At 55.2% G+C, this 20,125-nt stretch overlaps 1 protein-coding gene across 2 annotated transcripts in view; it reads left to right on the forward strand.

Annotated features, from left to right (window-relative positions):
• The first annotated feature begins 15,233 nt into the window (after window positions 1-15,233).
• COG3 (component of oligomeric golgi complex 3) overlaps window positions 15,234-20,125 on the forward strand; it is a 59,152-nt gene continuing 54,260 nt past the window's right edge. The window contains exons 1-5 of one of the 2 annotated variants that reach the window (XM_085855503.1): window positions 15,234-15,427; window positions 16,867-17,007; window positions 18,377-18,438; window positions 19,319-19,484; window positions 19,653-19,727. In XM_085855503.1, the coding sequence (XP_085711629.1) occupies window positions 15,239-15,427; window positions 16,867-17,007; window positions 18,377-18,438; window positions 19,319-19,484; window positions 19,653-19,727 (633 nt within the window). In that variant the 5' untranslated portion in view covers window positions 15,234-15,238. The remainder of the gene's footprint in view (window positions 15,428-16,866; window positions 17,008-18,376; window positions 18,439-19,318; window positions 19,485-19,652; window positions 19,728-20,125) is intronic. The other variant, XM_085855502.1, reaches the window with a different exon arrangement.

Consider the following 20,125-nt stretch of genomic DNA (forward strand, 5'->3'; position numbering starts at 1 on the left):
GGGAGGGTGAGAGGAGAGGGGAGGGAGGGGGAGGGTGAGAGGAGAGGGGAGGGAGGGGGAGGGTGAGAGGGAGAGGGGAGGGGAGGGGAGGGTGAGAGGAGAGGGGAGGGAGGGGGAGGGTGAGAGGAGAGGGGAGGGAGGGGGAGGGTGAGAGGAGAGGAGGGAGGGGAGGGGGAGGGTGAGAGGAGAGGGGAGGGAGGGGGAGGGTGAGAGGAGAGGGGAGGGAGGGGAGGGGTGAGAGGAGAGGGGGAGGGAGGGGGAGGGTGAGAGGAGAGGGGAGGGTGAGAGGAGAGGGGAGGGGAGGGGGAGGGTGAGAGGAGAGGGGAGGGAGGGGAGGGTGAGAGGGGAGGGAGGGGGAGGGTGAGAGGGGAGGGAGGGGAGGGTGAGAGGAGAGGGGAGGGAGGGGGAGGGTGAGAGGAGAGGGGAGGGGAGGGGAGGGTGAGAGGAGAGGGGAGGGAGGGGGAGGGTGAGAGGAGAGGGGAGGGAGGGGAGGGGTGAGAGGAGAGGGGAGGGAGGGAGAGGGTGAGAGGAGAGGGGAGGGAGGGGGAGGGTGAGAGGGGAGGGAGGGGGAGGGTGAGAGGGGAGGGAGGGGGGAGGGTGAGAGGGGAGGGAGGGGGAGGGTGAGAGGAGAGGGGAGGGAGGGGGAGGGTGAGAGGAGAGGGGAGGGAGGGGAGGGTGAGAGGGGAGGGAGGGGGAGGGTGAGAGGAGAGGGGAGGGAGGGGGAGATTGAGAGGAGAGGGGAGGGAGGGGAGGGTGAGGAGGAGATGGGAGGGAGGGGGGAGGGTGAGAGGAGAGGGGAGGGAGGGGGAGGGTGAGAGGGGAGAGGGGAGGGAGGGGAGGGTGAGAGGAGAGGGGAGGGAGGGGAGGGTGAGAGGAGAGGGAGGGAGGGGGAGGGTGAGAGGAGAGGGGAGGGAGGAGGGTGAGAGGGGAGGGAGGGAGGGAGGGTGAGAGGAGAGGGGAGGGAGGGGAGGGTGAGAGGAGAGGGGAGGGAGGGGAGGGTGAGAGGAGAGGGGAGGGAGGGGAGGGTGAGAGGAGAGGGGAGGGAGGGGAGGGTGAGAGGAGAGGGGAGGGAGGGGAGGGTGAGAGGAGAGGGGAGGAGAGGGGAGGAGGAGAGGGGAGGGAGGGGGAGGGTGAGAGGAGAGGGGAGGGAGGGGGAGGGTGAGAGGAGAGGGGAGGGAGGGGGAGGGTGAGAGGAGAGGGGAGGGGGAGGGTGAGAGGAGAGGGGAGGGAGGGGAGGGTGAGAGGAGAGGGGAGGGGGGGGAGGGTGAGAGGAGAGGGGAGGGAGGGGGAGGGTGAGAGGAGAGGGGAGGGAGGGGGAGGGTGAGAGGAGAGGGGAGGGAGGGGGAGGGGTGAGAGGAGAGGGGAGGGAGGGGAGGGTGAGAGGAGAGGGGAGGGAGGGGGAGGGTGAGAGGAGAGGGGAGGGAGGGGGAGGGTGAGAGGAGAGGGGAGGGAGGGGGGAGGGTGAGAGGAGAGGGAGGGAGGGGAGGGTGAGAGGAGAGGGGAGGGAGGGGAGGGTGAGAGGAGAGGGGAGGGTGAGAGGAGAGGGGAGGGAGGGGGAGGGGTGAGAGGAGAGGGGAGGGAGGGGAGGGTGAGAGGGGAGGGAGGGGGAGGGGTGAGAGGGGAGGGAGGGGAGGGTGAGAGGAGAGGGGAGGGAGGGGGAGGGTGAGAGGAGAGGGGAGGGAGGGGAGGGAGTGAGAGGAGAGGGGAGGGAGGGGGAGGGTGAGAGGAGAGGGGAGGGAGGGGGAGGGTGAGAGGAGAGGGGAGGGAGGGAGAGGGTGAGAGGAGAGGGGAGGGAGGGGGAGGGTGAGAGGGGAGGGAGGGGAGGGTGAGAGGGGAGGGAGGGGAGGGTGAGAGGGGGAGGGAGGGGAGGGTGAGAGGGAGAGGGGAGTGAGGGGAGGGGAGAGGAGAGGGGAGGGAGGGGGAGGGTGAGAGGGGAGGGAGGGGGAGGGTGAGAGGAGAGGGGAGGGAGGGGGAGATTGAGAGGAGAGGGGAGGGAGGGGAGGGTGAGAGGAGATGGGAGGGAGGGGGAGGGTGAGAGGAGAGGGGAGGAGGGGGAGGGTGAGAGGAGAGGGGAGGGAGGGGGAGGGTGAGAGGAGAGGGGAGGGAGGGGGAGGGTGAGAGGAGAGGGGAGGGGAGGGGGAGGGTGAGAGGAGAGGGGAGGGGAGGGGAGGGTGAGAGGAGAGGGGAGGGAGGGGGAGGGGTGAGAGGAGAGGGGAGGGGAGGGGGGAGGGTGAGAGGAGAGGGGAGGGGAGGGGAGGGGTGAGAGGAGAGAGGAGAGGGGAGGGAGGGGAGGTGAGAGGAGAGAGGAGAGGGGAGGGAGGGGGAGGGTGAGAGGAGAGAGGAGAGGGGAGGGAGGGGAGGGGAGGGGAGGGTGAGAGAGGAGAGGGGAGGGAGGGGGAGGGTGAGAGGAGAGGGAGGGAGGGGAGGGTGAGAGGAGAGGGGAGGGAGGGGGAGGGTGAGAGGAGAGGGGAGGGAGGGGGAGGGTGAGAGAGAGGGAGAGGGAGGGAGGGGAGGGGAGGGGGAGGGTGAGAGGAGAGGAGAGGGGAGGGAGGGGGAGGGTGAGAGGAGAGGGGAGGGAGGGGGAGGGTGAGAGGAGAGGGGAGGGAGGGGAGGGGTGAGAGGAGAGGGGAGAGAGGGGAGGGTGAGAGGAGAGGGGAGGGGGAGGGAGGAGGAGGGTGAGAGGAGAGGGGAGGGGAGGGGGAGGGTGAGAGGGAGAGCGGAGGGAGGGGAGGGTGAGAGGAGAGCGGAGGGAGGGGGAGGGTGAGAGGAGAGCGGAGGGAGGGGAGGGTGAGAGGAGAGGGCAGGGAGGGGGAGGGTGAGAGGAGAGGGCAGGGAGGGGGAGGGTGAGAGGGAGAGGGAGGGAGGGGGAGGGTGAGAGGAGAGGGAGGGAGGGGAGGGTGAGAGGAGAGGGGAGGGAGGGGAGGGTGAGAGGAGAGGGGAGGGAGGGGAGGGTGAGAGGAGAGGGGAGGGGAGGGGGAGGGTGGAGAGGGGAGGGGAGGGAGGGGGAGTGTGAGAGGAGAGGGGAGGGAGGGGGAGGGTGAGAGGAGAGGGGAGGGAGGGGGAGGGTGAGAGGAGAGGGGAGGGAGGGGGAGGGCGAGGAGAGGGGAGGGAGGGGGAGGGTGAGAGGGGAGGGAGGGGGAGGGTGAGAGAGGAGAGGGGAGGGAGGGGAGGGGTGAGAGGAGAGGGGAGGGAGGGGGAGGGTGAGGAGAGAGAGAGGGGAGGGAGGGGGAGGGGTGAGAGGAGAGAGGAGAGGGGAGGGAGGGGGAGGGTGAGAGGAGAGAGGGAGAGGGGAGGGAGGGGGAGGTGAGAGGGGAGGGAGGGGGAGGGTGAGAGGAGAGAGGAGAGGGAGGGAGGGGGAGGGTGAGAGGAGAGAGGAGAGGGGAGGGAGGGGGAGGGTGAGAGGAGAGAGGAGAGGGGAGGGAGGGGGAGGGGTGAGAGGAGAGAGAGAGGGGAGGGAGGAGGAGGGAGGGGGAGGGAGAGAGAGGAGAGGGGAGGGAGAGAGGAGGGGAGGGAGAGGAGAGGAGGAGGGAGGAGTGAGAGAGAGGGGAGGGAGGGGGAGGGTGAGAGGAGAGGGGGAGGGAGGGGGAGGGTGAGAGGAGAGGGGAGGGAGGGGAGGGTGAGAGGAGAGGGGAGGGGAGGGGGAGGGTGAGAGGAGAGGGGAGGGAGGGGGAGGGGGAGAGGAGAGGGGAGGGGGGAGGGTGAGAGGAGAGGGGAGGGAGGGGGAGGGTGTGAGAGGAGAGGGAGAGGGAGGGGGAGGGTGAGAGGAGAGGGGAGGGGAGGGAGGAGGAGGGTGAGAGGAGAGGGAGGGAGGGGGAGGGTGAGAGGAGAGCGGAGGGAGGAGGGGGAGGGTGAGAGGAGAGCGGAGGGAGGGGGAGGGTGAGAGGAGAGGGAGGGAGGGGGAGGGTGAGAGGGAGAGGGCAGGGAGGGGGAGGGTGAGAGGAGAGGGCAGGGAGGGGGAGGGTGAGAGGAGAGAGGGCAGGGAGGGGGAGGGTGAGAGGAGAGGGGAGGGAGGGGAGGGGGTGAGAGAGGAGAGGGGAGAGAGGGGAGGGTGAGAGGAGAGGGGAGGGAGGGGAGGGTGAGAGGAGAGGGGAGGGGAGGGGGAGGGTGAGAGGAGAGGGGAGGGAGGGGGAGGGTGAGAGGAGAGGGGAGGGAGGGGGAGGGTGAGAGGAGAGGAGGGAGGGGGAGGGTGAGAGGAGAGGGAGGGGAGGGGTGAGAGGAGAGGGGAGGGAGGGGGAGGGGTGAGAGGAGAGGGCAGGGAGGGGGAGGGTGAGAGGAGAGGGAGGGAGGGGGGAGAGGGAGGGAGGGGAGGATGAGAGAGGAGAGGGGGAGGGGTGAGAGGAGAGGGCAGGGAGGGGGAGGGTGAGAGGAGAGGGGAGGGAGGGGGAGAGGGGAGGGAGGGGAGGGTGAGAGGGGAGGGAGGGGGAGGGTGAGAGGAGAGAGGAGAGGGGGAGGGGGAGGGTGAGAGGAGAGAGGAGAGGGGAGGGAGGGGAGGGTGAGAGGAGAGAGGAGAGGGGAGGGAGGGGGAGGGTGAGAGAGAGAGAGGAGAGGGGAGGGAGGGGAGGGAGGGGGAGGGGGTGAGAGGAGAGGGGAGGGAGGGAGGGTGAGAGGAGAGGGGAGGGAGGGGGAGGGTGAGAGGAGAGGGGAGGGAGGGGGAGGGGTGAGAGGAGAGGGGAGGGAGGGGAGGGTGAGAGGAGAGGGGAGGGAGGGGGAGGGTGAGAGGAGAGGGGAGGGAGGGGGAGGGTGAGAGGGAGAGGGGAGGGAGGGGAGGGGTGAGAGGAGAGGGGAGGGAGGGGGAGGGTGAGAGGAGAGGGGAGGGAGGGGGGAGGGTGAGAGGAGAGGGGAGGGAGGGGGAGGGTGAGAGGAGAGGGGAGGGAGGGGGAGGGTGAGAGGAGAGGGGAGGGAGGGGAGGGGTGAGAGGAGAGGGGGAGGGAGGGGGAGGGTGAGAGGAGAGGGGAGGGAGGGGGAGGGTGAGAGGAGAGGGGAGAGGGGAGGGAGGAGGAGGGTGAGAGGAGAGGGGAGGGAGGGGGAGGGTGAGAGGAGAGCGGAGGGAGGGGGAGTGAGAGGAGAGCGGAGGGAGGGGGAGGGGGTGAGAGGAGAGCGGAGGGAGGGGGAGGGTGAGAGGAGAGGGCAGGGAGGGGAGGGTGAGAGGAGAGGGCAGGGAGGGGGAGGGTGAGAGGAGAGGGCAGGGAGGGGGAGGGTGAGAGGAGGAGGGGAGGGAGGGGAGGGTGAGAGGAGAGGGAGGGAGGGGAGGGTGAGAGGGAGAGGGGAGGGAGGGGAGGGTGAGAGGAGAGGGGAGGGAGGGGGAGGGGGTGAGAGGAGAGGGGAGGGAGGGGGAGGGTGAGAGGAGAGGGGAGGGAGGGGGAGGGTGAGAGGAGAGGGGAGGGAGGGGGAGGGTGAGAGGGAGGGAGGGGGAGGGTGAGAGGAGAGGGGAGGGAGGGGGAGGGGTGAGAGGAGAGGGCAGGGAGGGGGAGGGGTGAGAGAGGAGAGGGGAGGGAGGGGGGAGAGGGGAGGGAGGGGAGGATGAGAGGAGAGGGGAGGAGAGGGGAGGGAGAGGAGAGGGAGGGAGGGGAGGGTGAGAGGAGAGGGGAGGGAGGGGAGGGGAGGGTGAGAGGAGAGGGGAGGGGGAGGGTGAGAGGAGAGGGGAGGGAGGGGAGGGTGAGAGGAGAGGGGAGGGAGGGGAGGGTGAGAGGAGAGGGGAGGGAGGGGAGGGTGAGAGGAGAGGGGAGGGAGGGGAGGGTGAGAGGAGAGGGGAGGGAGGGGAGGGGTGAGAGGAGAGGGGAGGGAGGGGGAGTGTGAGAGGAGAGGGGAGGGAGGGGGAGGGTGAGAGGAGAGGGGAGGGAGGGGGAGGGTGAGAGGAGAGGGGAGGGAGGGGAGGGTGAGAGGGGAGGGAGGGGGAGGGGGAGGGGAGAGGGGAGGGAGGGGGAGGGTGAGAGGAGAGGGCAGGGAGGGAGGGTGAGAGGAGAGGGGAGGGAGGGGGAGGGTGAGAGGGGAGGGAGGGGAGGGTGAGAGGAGAGGGGAGGGAGGGGAGGGTGAGAGGAGAGGGGAGGGAGGGGAGGGTGAGAGGAGAGGGGAGGGAGGGGGAGGGGAAGGAGAGGGGAGGGAGGGGGAGGGTGAGAGGAGAGGGGAGGGAGGGGGAGGGTGAGAGGAGAGGGGAGGGAGGGGGAGGGTGAGAGGAGAGGGGAGGGAGGGGGAGGGTGAGAGGAGAGGGGAGGGAGGGGGAGGGTGAGAGGAGAGGGGAGGGAGGGGGAGGGTGAGAGGAGAGGGGAGGGGAGGGGGAGGGGGAGAGGGGAGGGAGGGGAGTGATGAGAGGGGAGGGAGGGGAGGGTGAGAGGGGAGGGAGGGGAGGGTGAGAGGGGAGGGGAGGGGGAGGGGGAGAGGAGAGGGGAGGGAGGGGAGGGGGAGAGAGGAGAGGGGAGGGAGGGGAGGGTGAGAGGAGAGAGTGAGAGGAGAGGGGAGGGAGGGGGAGGGTGAGAGGAGAGGGGAGGGAGGGGAGGGGGAGAGGGGAGGGGGAGGGGAGGGGAGGGGAGAGGGGAGGGAGGGGAGGATGAGAGGAGAGGGGGAGGGAGGGGAGGATGAGAGGAGAGGGGAGGGAGGGGAGGGTGAGAGGAGAGGGGAGGGAGGGGAGGGAGGGGAGGGTGGGGGGGGAGAGGAGAGGGAGAGGAGAGGGGAGGGAGGGGAGGGGGAGAGGGGAGGGGGAGGGGAGGGTGAGAGGAGAGGGGAGGGAGGGGGAGGGTGAGAGGGAAGGGAGGGGAGGGTGAGAGAGAGAGGGAAGGGGAGGGTGAGAGGAGAGGGGAGGGGAGGGTGAGAGGAGAGGGGAGGGAGGATGAGAGGGGAGGGGAGGGAGGGATGAGAGGGGAGGGGAGGGATGAGAGGGGAGGGGAGGGAGGATGAGAGGGGAGGGGAGGGAGGATGAGAGGGGAGGGGAGGAGAGGGAGGGAGGAGAGGAGAGGGAGGAGAGGAGAGGGAGGGGAGGAGAGGGAGGGAGGGGAGGAGAGGGAGGGAGGAGAGGAGAGAGGGGGAGGGAGAGGGAGGGAGGGGAGGAGAGGGAGGGAGGGAGAGAGGGAGGGAGGAGAGGAGAGAGAGGGAGGGAGTGAGAGGAGAGAGAGGGAGGAGAGGGAAGGGAGAGTGAGGGAGGGAGGGAAGGGAGGAGAGGGAGGAGAGGGAGGGGAGGAGAGGGAGGGAGGATAGGGAGGGAGGATAGGGAGGGAGGATAGGGAGGGAGGATAGGGAGGGAGGGAGGGAGGGGGAGAGAGGGAGGGAGGGAGGGAGAGAGGAGAGGGGAGGGAGGGTGAGAGGGTGAGGAGAGGGAGGGAGGGTGGGTGAGAGGGTAGGGGAGGGTAAGAGGGGAGGGGAGGGAAGGGGAGGGGAGGGAGGGTGAGAGGGGAGGGAGGAGAGGGAGGGAGAGAGGGATGGAGGGAGAGAGGAAGGGAGGGAGAGAGGGAGGGAGAGAGGGAGAGAGAGAGAGAGGGAGGGAGAGAGAGAGGGAGGGGTAGAGAGGGAGAGAGGGAGGGAGAGAGGGAGGGAGAGAGGGACGGAGGGATAGAGAGGGAGGGAGAGAGGGAGAGAGAGAGGGAAGGAGAAAGGGAGGGAGAGAGGGAGAAAGGGAGGGAGAGAGGGAGAGACGGAAGGAGGGAGAGACAGAAGGAGGGAGAGACGGAAGGAGGGAGAGACGGAAGGAGGGAGAGAGGGAGGGAGAGAGAGCGAGGGAGAGAGGGATGGAAGAAGAGAGGGAGGGAGGGAGAGAGGGAGAAAGGGAGGGAGAGAGGGGAGAGGGGAGAGAGGGAGGGAGAGAGGGAGAGAGGAAGGGAGGGAGAGAGGGAGCGAGAGAGGGAGCGAGAGAGGGAGGGAGAGAGGGAGGGAGAGAGGGAGGGAGAGAGGGAGGGAGAGAGGGAGGAGAGAGGGAGCGAGGGAGGGAGAGAGGGAGGGAGAGAGGGAGGGAGAGAGGGAGGGAGAGAGGGAGAGAGAGACGGAAGGGAGGGAGAGACGGAAGGAGGGAGAGACGGAAGGAGGGAGAGACGGAAGGAGGGAGAGACGGAAGGAGGGAGAGACGGAAGGAGGGAGAGAGGGAGGGAGGGAGAGGGAGAGAGGGAGGGAGAGAGGGAGAGAGGAAGGGAGGGAGAGAGGGAGTGAGAGAGGGAGGGAGAGAGGGAGGGAGAGAGGGAGGGAGAGAGGGAGGGAGAGAGGGAGGGAGAGAGGGAGGGAGAGAGGGAGGGAGGGAGAGAGGGAGGGAGGGAGAGGGAGGGAGGGAGAGAGGGAGAGATAGAGAGGGAGAGGGAGAGCGAGCGAGAGAGGGAGCGAGAGAGGGAGCGAGGGGGGGAGTGGGAGAGGGGGGGAGAGAGGGAGGGAGAGCGGGAGGGAGCGAGGGAGGGAGAGAGGGAGCGAGAGAGGGGGCGAGAGAGGGAGGGAGAGAGGGAGGGAGAGAGGGAGAAAGGGAGGGAGAGAGGGAGAGACGGAAGGAGGGAGAGACGGAAGGAGGGAGAGACGGAAGGAGGGAGAGACGGAAGGAGGGAGAGACGGAAGGAGGGAGAGACGGAAGGAGGGAGAGAGGGAGGGAGGGAGAGAGGGAGGGAGGGAGAGAGGGAGAGAGGGGGGAGAGGGGGGAGAGGGGAGAGAGGGAGGGAGAGAGGGAGAGAGGAAGGGAGGGAGAGAGGGAGTGAGAGAGGGAGGGAGAGAGGGAGGGAGAGAGAGAGGGAGGGAGAGAGGGAGGGAGGGAGAGAGAGAGGGAGGGAGGGAGAGAGAGAGGGAGGGAGGGAGAGAGGGAGCGAGAGAGGGAGGGAGAGAGGGAGCGAGAGAGGGAGGGAGAGAGGGAGGGAGAGAGGGAGAGACAGAGCGAGAGAGAGAGTTGGAGACAGAGAGTGTGTGTGCTGCATTTTATTAGGAGGGGGGAGCGAGGAGGGGACAGAAAGATAGAGAGAGGGGTTGGGGGAGAAGGAAAAAAAAGAGAGAGAAAGGTGAGGGGTGGATGTGGGGTTAGGAAAGATAATGATATATGATTCTTAATGACAGAACACAAAAAAAAACTCATGTCAGAACAGCTGTAAACACAACAATACAGCAGACTTTGTAAAGTAATCTACAGGCACATCTGCAAAAACTTTGATGTCCTTGTTCCAGAAAAGTAGTGGGAACATGAACCAAAAGCAATCACTGAAAACTTGGAAGTACCTCCCACTCACATATAACCTCATGATCCCATCGAGCGTGAACATCGAAAACAAAGCATTGTGACCAGATATCAAACTGAGGTACAAAAAAAAAATAGAGAAGAGGGTATTGCTAATTGAGGTATCAATACCAGTGATTATGGACTAACAATGCTGACATAAAGAAAATGACCAAATACCAAGACCTCAAGCATGAAGTTCCACCTTTTAAATACTCTTAAATACTCTTATAAACCCTCCTTATCACTCCGTAAATACTCTTATAAACCAATTTCCGACCGACAAACAAATCCATTGACGAATAGGGTTCTTGTGATGAACGCACACTGAGAAGCTGCGACACTGCAGTGATGTTTCAGAATAAAACTATGGTACACCATTCCTGTTCATCAACATATAAAACATGACCAGAATGGAGCTGAGCATTCTCAATAAAACCTTCGTGAAGTTGATCGCATCGTGGGTCGGTCTGATCGTTTGTACATCACGACATTACAAGTGGCGACAAGGTAAAAAAAAAAACGATCCGTATCTCGATGGCGACTGTCGGAATTCTCCATGAATACTCCGATGGGGAGGATTGGGCGGATTTCGTCGAGAGGCTGAACCAGTATTTCATGGCCAACAACATGGCGGCTGGTGGTGATGCCGCCCGTTGTGCTATGTTGTTGACTGCGTGCGGGCAGAAGGTGAACAGACCCATCAAAAACCTTCTGTCACCATGGTGACCGACAGACAAGTCAAATGAAGAACTTTGTGAGCTCGTCAAGCGACACTTCAAGCCGAAAGCAGGTCTAATCATATGGAGGTATAAGTTTTATACACACACTCACCAGAAAAATCAGGACATTCCCCGTTTTGTCGCTGATCTGCGCCGTTTAGCAGAACCGTGTCAGTTTGGTGCTGTGCTGGATGAAATGCTCCGAGACTTTTTTTGTGATTGGGACAAATCATAATGTCAGCTAACGAAAACTCCTTGCTCAAGAAGACGACCTTGACCAAGGAAAAGCAGTGAAGATTGCACAAGTGTGCATGACAACTGCTGAAAACCTGAAGATGTCGTTGAAGAGCCAGAACTCTTCAAGTGCAGATACTGTACATAAGATTGCTCAATCGTCATACAAGACTACACCTAAACCAGTTGTGTGTTTTGAATCCTGCTTCATCGGTAGCAAGAGGCCCCAAGAACTTGTGTTGTCATTGTGGTGCAAATCATACGGCTCACCAGTGCCGTTTCAAGCGGTACACGTGTAACGGGATGTGGCAATATCGGGCATCTTCAAAAAAGGTGTTCCCAATACAGCAGTGGTGATAGTACTGGCACCACTCATCATGTGGATGATGGCGAGCATGTTGCTGCAGCTGATGAGTCGTCAATGCATGGTGAGGAGTGTGAGATGTATGCGATCCATGGCAGCACCGCACCGATAACTGTTGATCTTCAGCTGAATGGCAAACAGGTGTCAATGGAAGTGGATACAGGGACGAGTCAGTCAATTATGAGCCAAGAGACATTTGACAAATTGTGGGACTGTGAGGCTGTGAAGCCCAAATTGAGTCCAGTGAAGGCCAAACCTCGTATCCTACACCAAGGAAATTGTTCCGGTGATTGGCAGCACAGATGTCAGTGTGTCTTATGATGGTGTGACTTATGAACTGCCTATGTGGGTTGCACCAGGCAATGGCCCTACATTATTCGGTCGGAACTGGCTTGAGAGCATAAAGCTGAACTAGAATGAGATCAAAAAGCTGTCTGCAGTGGAGGCTCCCAGTTGTGCTCAAGTGCTGGATAAGTTTCCATCTCTGTTTGAGCCAAGAATTGGTTCCTTCATGGGGATGAAAGTAACGATTCATCTGGACTCGGAAGCGAAGCCCATCGACTGTAAAGCTAGGTCTGTTCCCTACTTCATGAGGGAAAAGATCGAGTGTGAACTTGAGAGACTCGAGAGTGAGGGGGTCATCTCTCCTGTTCAGTTATATGAATAGGCTAGTCCAATTGTTCCGGTCCTGGAAGGTAATGGAGCAGTGAGGATCTGCGGGGACTACAAAGTGACTATAAATCGCCACTCCATGCAGGATGAGTATCCACCGTCCAAAGCGGATGACCTGTTTTCCACATTAGCTGGTGGAAAGTCATTCACCAAGTTGGATCTGACGTCTGCCTCCATGACACAAGAACTGGATTAGGAGTCAAGGAAACGCACTTGCATCAACGCTCACAAGGGTCTGTTCATCTACAAAATGAACAAAATTTAGATATTGTCCCATACATTCATATGCCACAATCAAATTCAAGATCACTTGAGAAATGTAGGAGGAGATAGATTTTGAAAATCGTCATTTTTGCATGAAAATTGTAATTTTCCCATTTTTTGCCAACTTCGAAGTCACGTGACACAAAAACGAAAGCGAATATCGAAAATCAGGCCTGACAAAATTTAGATATTGTCCCATAGATTTATATGCCACAATCAAATTCAAGATCGCTTGAGAAATGGCGGAGGAGATAGAATTTGAAAATCGTCATTTTCGCAACTTCAAAGGCCTCGTGACCTTGACCTTGACCTTCGGTGACCTTGAAAGTCATACCATCGTTTACGTCTCATCGACCTCTATCAGGATCACTAATGACCAGATCTCCCGCTTCAACTTCATTGTGGACGGACGGACGGACGGATCGTCACCTCTCCTCTCAACACCAATATTATTAGGTCATGCTCGAAGAGATGACCTAAAAAAAAGGCACATCCACAGGGCTCCAGAAATATTCCTGGCAAGTTTCAATTATATCGGACCAGTGGTTGTCGAGAAACAGCGGTCGCAGACACACACACACAGACACACAGACATACAGAGATTGCTGGAATTGTAGATAGATGAAAGCTATCGCAAGGTCTCATGTTTGGTGGCCTGGTATTGATTCCGAACTTGAATTTTGTGTTCATTGTTGTGATACGTGTATGCAGCTCAGCAAGTCACCAGCGGAATCCCCGCTGAGTCTTTGGTCGTGGCCTTCCAAACCTTGGTCCAGGATTCATATTGACTTTGCAGGTCCGTTCTTCGGAAAAAAAAGTTTCTTTTTTTTCGGTTCTTCGGAACCGGGTTTTCGACCTTCTTCGACGAACTAACTCCAATAAGCTATAGCACGTATCCTGTTTCCTTATTTTAATGTCCACAACATTGTTTTGTGACCTTTTAAAGGTTATGCAAAGGTCAAATTTTTAAAGTTGTTGAACGAAACCGGGTTTTCGACATTTTGCAGCTGATAACCAGTCACTCGTACCACATCATGTTGATCATTATTATAACTTGGTCAAACATTATCACATTGTCTCATCCTTGACTTCTGAAACAATCTCCATCGTCGTCTTCAGACTTGTTGTATTCGTTGTTGCTTGTTTTGTTCAGCAACCAGCGTCACTTTTTTTTTTTTTAACCTGACTGCTGCCACAAGTTAATTTCAAGTGAAGCTCTTGTCTAAATGCTGAGTTTGTAGAAAATCTTCATTCGTCAGTTTGCTCACAGATACATTATATTTTTTCCATGACAAACATCCGGTGTAATACCACGCTGCTGTGGATATTTCCACGTGCTAGTTACCTTCACATTCTGCGAAAGGTTATGTTTTGGTTGGCGTGTATTTATTTATTTATTTATTTATTTATTTATAATCTTGTGATTCGTATAACTCAAGAAGTATTAAACCGAATTGCATGAAATTTGGTGGGATGATTGGTTATTAGCCAGGAAGCATTCGATTCGATTTTGGGATCGTTCGGGTCAAAGGTCAAGGTCAAGGTCACGAAAAGGTCAAAATCGTCTTTTTACGATAACACGGTCAATTTTAATTCAATTTGCATGCAACTAACGCCAAAATGTTCAGAATTCAACGCCTCATCTTGTGATATGCAATATGACACAATGACGCCCATACTCTTGTTACCGGTTAGGGGTCAAAGGTCAGGGGTGGTCACGACCTTGAAAAAATATGCGGTTTTTGTCATAACGCGGTCAATTCTTGTCCGCTTTACATGAACCCAGCACCAAAATGTTCAGAATTTAATGCCCAATCTTGTGACACAATGACATCATAACACATGTCACCGGTTGGGGTAAAATTTCGGGGGGGGGGGGGTCACGCCCTTGAAAAATATGCGGTTTTCGGCATCACTCAGTCAATTCTTATTCGATTTGCATGAAACCAGCATCAAACGAGATTACCTTCTCTTGTTGAAACGTTGTATTCACCGAGCTTGCGAGTGAAGACTCGCCAAAACGACGTGAGTTGATTGTTGTTTAGTCCGTAGCCCCCGAAAGTCGGGGGGGGGTCATGACATTATAGATATGTGGTTTGTGTCATAAGACCATTCATATGAAACCAGTTCCCCACACTCATACCAAGAACAAAAAAAGTAGTGGCGGCGAAGGTATGCGCTCTATGAGTGCCCGTTCTAGTTTTTTTTATGTATTATACATATCGATGTGACTTTCTGTGGTGAAAATGTTACACTGATTTTTTTTTTTTTCAAGTTTCTAAAAAGCTATTTAAAAAAAAATATTAAATTTAATCTGCGATGTAATAGCAATTTGACAAGTTTCGAGGAAACAACTCAAAATTGTGCGCGTTAAACAGCTGTTAGAAAGGCGATCTGGCTTATCTCATTCTGTCAATAAAACAAGGGATATAATGCATTTTATTGATACAAATCAGACAATATTTTGTAACCACAAGCTATTTAATACCAACTACTGAAATAACGTATCAGAAATTAGTTACATACCGGAGACAAAATGAAGGCCACACAACCAGTCAGGTTCGCCAGGTCGCCATTTTTCTCTTCTCAGAACCGATATCCAAATATTTCGTCGGTCTACTTCGGCTGAAAAGCGGTAAAACTGCCCTCCGGAGCCTTTTAGTATATCGCTGAGTACATCCCGGGGCACAACAACTCTTACCCATTTGCAGAAAAAAAAAAAATCGCTTGCTTGGAAATAACGGTGTCGTTGAAGTGGAGACTATCGGTTGTTATGGACGCGGCAATACTTCCTTGCCACTCAATATGGCGGAGCTGCCACAGTCACGTGACCGGTGACGTCATCTGAATAAGGGCGATAATACCGCAGCCTTTGATGGTCATTATGGTCTCCTGCGTCAAAAGTTCCTTTAATTTAATGAGGGAACAAATCATTATTATTATCATTATTATTACTCGTGCGTGCCCGTACGTGTGTGGCCGTACGTGCGAAAAAAAAGAAGAAAAAATAATAATAAAAAAAGAAGAATTGTGACGTCATTCGTGACGTCGTAGCACCGTGTCCTGTCATTGGTTGGTAAATAAATGGCCATAACTTGGGAACCACTTGTCCGATTAATATCAAACCTTGAAAAGGCACATCCTCAGGTCCCCAGCAATATTCCTGGCAAGTTTCAATTAGATCGGACCAGCGGTTGTCGAGAAACAGCGGTCGCAGACACACACACAGACAGACACACATTGAGATTGCTGGAATTATTGATAGATTATCATTATTATTATTATTATTATTTTTGATGCTTATCAAAGCATAACACGCTAGAATTGGTTGCCAACATCCGATTGTTTGTGCGTGCTCTAAGCACGGCACCTCCTTGCTCAGCACTCGATCAGCAAAGGATAAAGTGTTTGGTGTGAATGATTGGACGGGTGAGTGAGTGAGTGGACGGGTGAGTGGACGGGTGAGGGGATGGTGAGTGAGTGAGTGCACAGGACTCGGTCAGGATTCGAACCACCGACCTTCCAGACTGACGGTGAACGCTCCAACCATGACAACATCGAGTCTCGTCTGATCAGATAATATTGATGAGGTCGGCAAAGACAATAAGGTGAAGCACCCCGTGGAATCATTTTAGTCGGTGTATAAACATTTGTCCGTTGTTCGCGAGTTTTTGATTTTTATTACTTTTTTTTTTTTTTTTTTACATTTCGTATTAAATATTACATATTGTGTAAGAACTTAATTATACGATGATCCTGTAATAGGAGCAAAAGTATGAAGAGAACATCATGAAAAATAAGAAGAAGAAGCAGGAGAGGATGGATGTTTACATTTTACCGGAAGTTCGTCGTGGCCTTTACAGTGACCGATTCGCGACCCCGCCGTGTACTCGTGTGGTGGCAATTCCTACGGTCATGGCGAGTTCTCCTGGAGGCCTAACTTGCAGGCAGACGGATAGCATCCTGGAATTGAAAGCCGTTGCAGAAACGAGGCCACTGCCGAGCGAGGTGAGCACGGACATTCAACAAGCGTGATTGGCTCACTCAGAACCAAAACGACGACACCCCCCCTCCCCCCAAGATCCTGGGGTCTTCATGGAAGGCCTTGTATACTTGTGATCGACCTTTGTTAAAGTGTGATAAAACTGTATGTGTGTGGTGGGAGTACACAATCCAGTCCCATCAATAAATAAAATCGGACCTTGCGTCCTCAAGCTCACCTGGATCAGGAGCAACAGTCACTCAAACCCACCGCAGATCCCCCCAGACTTTTTTTTTTCTTTTCATGCCGTGAACAAGCTTTGGTACATCACTGGTGATGAAGATTGTGGTGGTCAAGTTTCAGCGAAATCGCGTGTGTAGTTTTGGAGAAGAGGTAACGTACCTGTAGAGAGCAAATACCTATCTTGGGGGGGTCAAAACCCCCGCAGACCCCCTTCAATGCGCGCAGATTTTGATGCAGTCAATACACCTTCATTAAGCATCAGATATGAAGCTTGTGGCCAAGTTTCATCAAAATCGTGTGTTTGGTTCAAGCGATAATGACTGAAGTGGTTACGGACTGACTCACGGACCGACTGACTCACTCACTCACTCATGGACTGACTCACAGACTGACTGACTCCCGGACTGACCCACTCACTCACTGACCGACTCGCTCACTGACCGACTCGCTCACAGACCGACTCACTCACAGACCGACTCGCTCACTGACCGACTCACTCACAGACCGACTCACTCACAGACCGACTCGCTCACTGACCGACTCACTCACAGACCGACTCACTCACAGACCGACTCACTCACTGACCGACTCACTCACTGACCGACTCACTCACAGACCGACTCACTCACAGACCGACTCACTCACTGACCGACTCACTCACTGACCGACTCACTCACTGACCGACTCACTCACAGACCGACTCACTCACAGACCGACTCACTCACAGACCGACTCACTCACAGACCGACTCGCTCACTGACCGACTCACTCACAGACCGACTCACTCACAGACCGACTCACTCACTGACCGACTCACTGCTCAATTGCATAAGCTCACCAGACGAAAGTCCAGTTGAGTTAAAATGTGGTTTAAATGTATATTATCGGATGTTCCTTCCTCATTGTGTTATAATGTGCGATTTGCCAGAGTTTCGGGATGATGCTGAGACAACAAATTGGGGTAAAATATTCCAACGAGAAACTACCCCATGAGTAACGGATTGCCTTTGAAGGTCCTATGGAGCCCGCTTTAAATAATTAGTCTCGGTGCCAATTCATAAACTTCAACCAATGGGCTCTTGGTATCAAGGCCGTCATGTCTGATTGAGCAGAGACTCAGGGTCGATGTTCTCCAACTGATGTCAATTCTTGTGGGTTTCACCCCCTATTCCTAGTGTGTGGTTTTTTTTTCCACTGTTCCCTGTCCCTCGCAATCTTATAGCTCCCCCGGGAAGATCCAGGTTCTCTTCCTGGACTGATGCTGCCTCTGCCTCCAACTGGCCTTGACTTGATGGAGCAGAACTTGGCTGAGGGCTTCATGGTGCTTGGATTGGATGGACAGCTGGTTGATACTGCTCAACAGGTATGACAAGTATGGTCAAATGTGCTCTTGGATCTACACTATGCTATTATTTACTGAAGATTTATTAACCAGTGCACACAAAGCAAAAAGCCGGGTTAACCAGTTGGTTCCCTTTGTCTCTCTCTCTCTCTCTCTCTCTCTCTCTCTCTCTCTGTCTCTCTGTCTCTCTGTCTCTCTGTCTCTCTGTCTCTCTGTCTCTCTGTCTCTCTGTCTCTCTGTCTCTCTGTCTCTCTGTCTCTCTGTCTCTCTGTGTCTCTGTGGCTCTGTGTCTCTGTGTCTCTGTGTCTCTCTGTCTCTCTGTCTCTCTGTCTCTCTGTCTCTCTGTCTCTCTGTCTCTCTGTCTCTCTGTCTCTCTGTCTCTCTGTCTCTCTGTCTCTCTGTCTCTCTGTCTCTCTGTCTCTCTGTCTCTCTGTCTCTCTGTCTCTCTGTCTCTCTGTCTGTCTGTCTGTCTGTCTGTCTGTCTGTCTGTCTGTCTGTCTGTCTCTCTGTCTGTCTGTCTGTCTGTCTGTCTGTCTGTCTCTCTGTCTGTCTGTCTGAAAACATCAGTTTATGATCGAGGAGCGACTTCATGTCAATTGAATGTTTCATCTTGATATGAACACAAATATTGGAAAACGAACCTGTAGTGAAACAGTACTTTGTCTCTGAATTGATTCCGATCGCACACGCACAGAGAGGAGTGAGTTGATATTTAGTTTCTTACTCTCCCTGTCTGGGAATCAAACAATATTGACATCATTCCAAATAAGAAACTTACTGTTTTAAAGGACACAAACAACAGGCACGAAGAACTAATGTACCGTGTTAAATAAGGTGGTGTAAAAGATGCTGTCTGCATCAACGGCGATAAATTTCCAAAAATTTTTTTTTTTAATTTCAACAACCTTTAAAATCTTTGGTGGCGGAGGTTGTGTTTTCACCCCTTTCTGTCTGTTTGACTGTGTACAGGATATCTCAAAAAATTGTGGACAGATCAGGATGAAACTTTGTGGACAGGTTGGTGTGTGACAAGGACGAACTGATTAGATTTTAATGAAGATCCAGATCCGGATCCGACCACGAGAATTTTTTAAGTGATTCTTCACCATTGAGAGATAAGGCAAAAAAAAAATGACATACACCTTTCATTGCCTTCTTTATGAACAATGTAGCTTTGTTCAAACATTTAAGTAACGAGTTCAAAAACTACATTTCGCTTTCCCTTACTTTTTGGCTGCATGTTTACGATAAATCACGGTTGGGTTAGGTGGTGATGTGATCTCCATGCACTTGTATGCAGCTTTCCACCCCGAAGTTGATGTCATTTTGATTGTTTGTTTCTTAAGTTTTGTAACATCATTACAATAATCCATATCTTTGTCTTTGCCAGTTTTTTTCATGGATGGCAAAAGTTCAAGAGAGCATGTCTGAAGATGAAGAACATAAGTACAGGTATGGGATAGTTGATTTGATTTTGATGTACCGTACTTGACAGGGCGTCAATGTTGCCGAAACAGTTTCTTGGCCAGGGTTATACTGGGGCGTTTGCCATTGCCTTCCCAGCATTGTCCGTGCTCTATCCCTTTAAATGCTGAGCGTCAAGCAAGGAAGCAGCACGTACTATTTTAAAATCTTTGGTATGACGAGGCCGGGGTTTGAACCACCAACCCCCCAGACTTGTAGCGGATGTTCTAACCATTACAAGGAAATTATGCGCAGGAGGAGGCCATTTGGCCCATCATGCTTGCGCCACACCAATACCAGATTTAATAAATCCGTCAATACTCCTTCCCTTCATGTGCAGCCTTTTTGGCTGCTGGTTGCATCATTGGTTATGGGTGCAGATATTCCGCTCCATTACCAGTACACTGGTACTCATTTCACTGACCTCCGAAGGATGACAGGCTGAGTTAACCCCCTGGTGTTAATTCAGTGGCCAACGGGGCTTGAACTCAGGACCCTAGGATCCCGAGCCACCACCCTAACCGCTAAATCAACACCAGACTCATTACCCCACCGAGTCTGGTCTTCTGGGATAGTACCACAAGCAACATGATGCCACACTTTTCTCATCCATAAGGTTGGGTCAGTGCTGTCCATTGGTGGCTTTATTCGATGTATTTATGATTTTCTTTTCTGTTGTTGTTGGCTGTTTTACCTTGTCCCACTTGTTGTGTTCGGAAACGCCTCCATTTATTGAATTTTGGAAGAGGAAGGTGTTGAAAATGAATTGTTGAATTGTTCTTTCAGCAGATGGCGATTTAAGATCGAACTGAGATTATTGGTTCTGTTGATTTTGGTAGAATATGGTGTTGCTCATGTTGTTTTTCAGGCTGGTGAGGGACGGTCTGCAGGCCTTACGGGATGAGTGTGAACATCTGCTGGAAGCAGTTGATGCAGCGCTTTCAGAACTTGCTATGTTGGAGAAGAATTTCCTGTTTGTTTCAAGCAAGACAGGTGCCTTGCAGCGTGCGTGCGAGGAACTTCTGCAGCAGCAGGTGACAGACGGAGGCACGGCCACTATGGTGCTGCACATATTTTTGTGGGGAATTGCCTGAGTTTTTTTTTTTTTTAAATGCAGACCAACAATTTAAATCCGAGTGCACACTTGCCTCTATCCTCTTTCTGCCCACCTCCTCTGTTCTGAACACTTCCTTGTTCTTCAGACGCGACTAATGGTCCTTGCAGACGGCATTCAACAGAAACTGTCCTATTTCAATGAGCTGGAGACTATAAGTACTGTGAGTAGGAAATTGATCGCTCGTTGCACTTACCTGTTCAAAAGTGGTCTCACTTGGTTGTTGTTTTTGTTTTAATGGATTAATTCCTCTTTCTCTCCGTTCGTATTTCTTCATCCCACTTCACAGAGATTGTCCATGTAGGTGTTTTGTTCATTTTCTCACATCTGACTTTGGGTAAACTTCGGTGAATAGTTGCACGTACAATAATCAAAGAGTAATTTTTCCCATGTTTTGATTATTATCCCCACGCATTTTGAAAAAAAATGAGGGAGGGGGGGTGTTGTAATCGGCTCCGTCTGTCCGTCTGTGCGTCATGCTATCTCCTCCTCAACGGTTCTGCAGAAATTCTCCAAACTCTCTAGTTATGGTCAACACATGGCACGAAGGCGCAAGAGCAG

The sequence above is a fragment of the Eptatretus burgeri genome, chromosome 14, assembly GCF_056783735.1.
Source record: "Eptatretus burgeri isolate ZD-2024b chromosome 14, Ebu_testis_v1, whole genome shotgun sequence".
Lineage (NCBI taxonomy): Eukaryota > Metazoa > Chordata > Myxini > Myxiniformes > Myxinidae > Eptatretus > Eptatretus burgeri.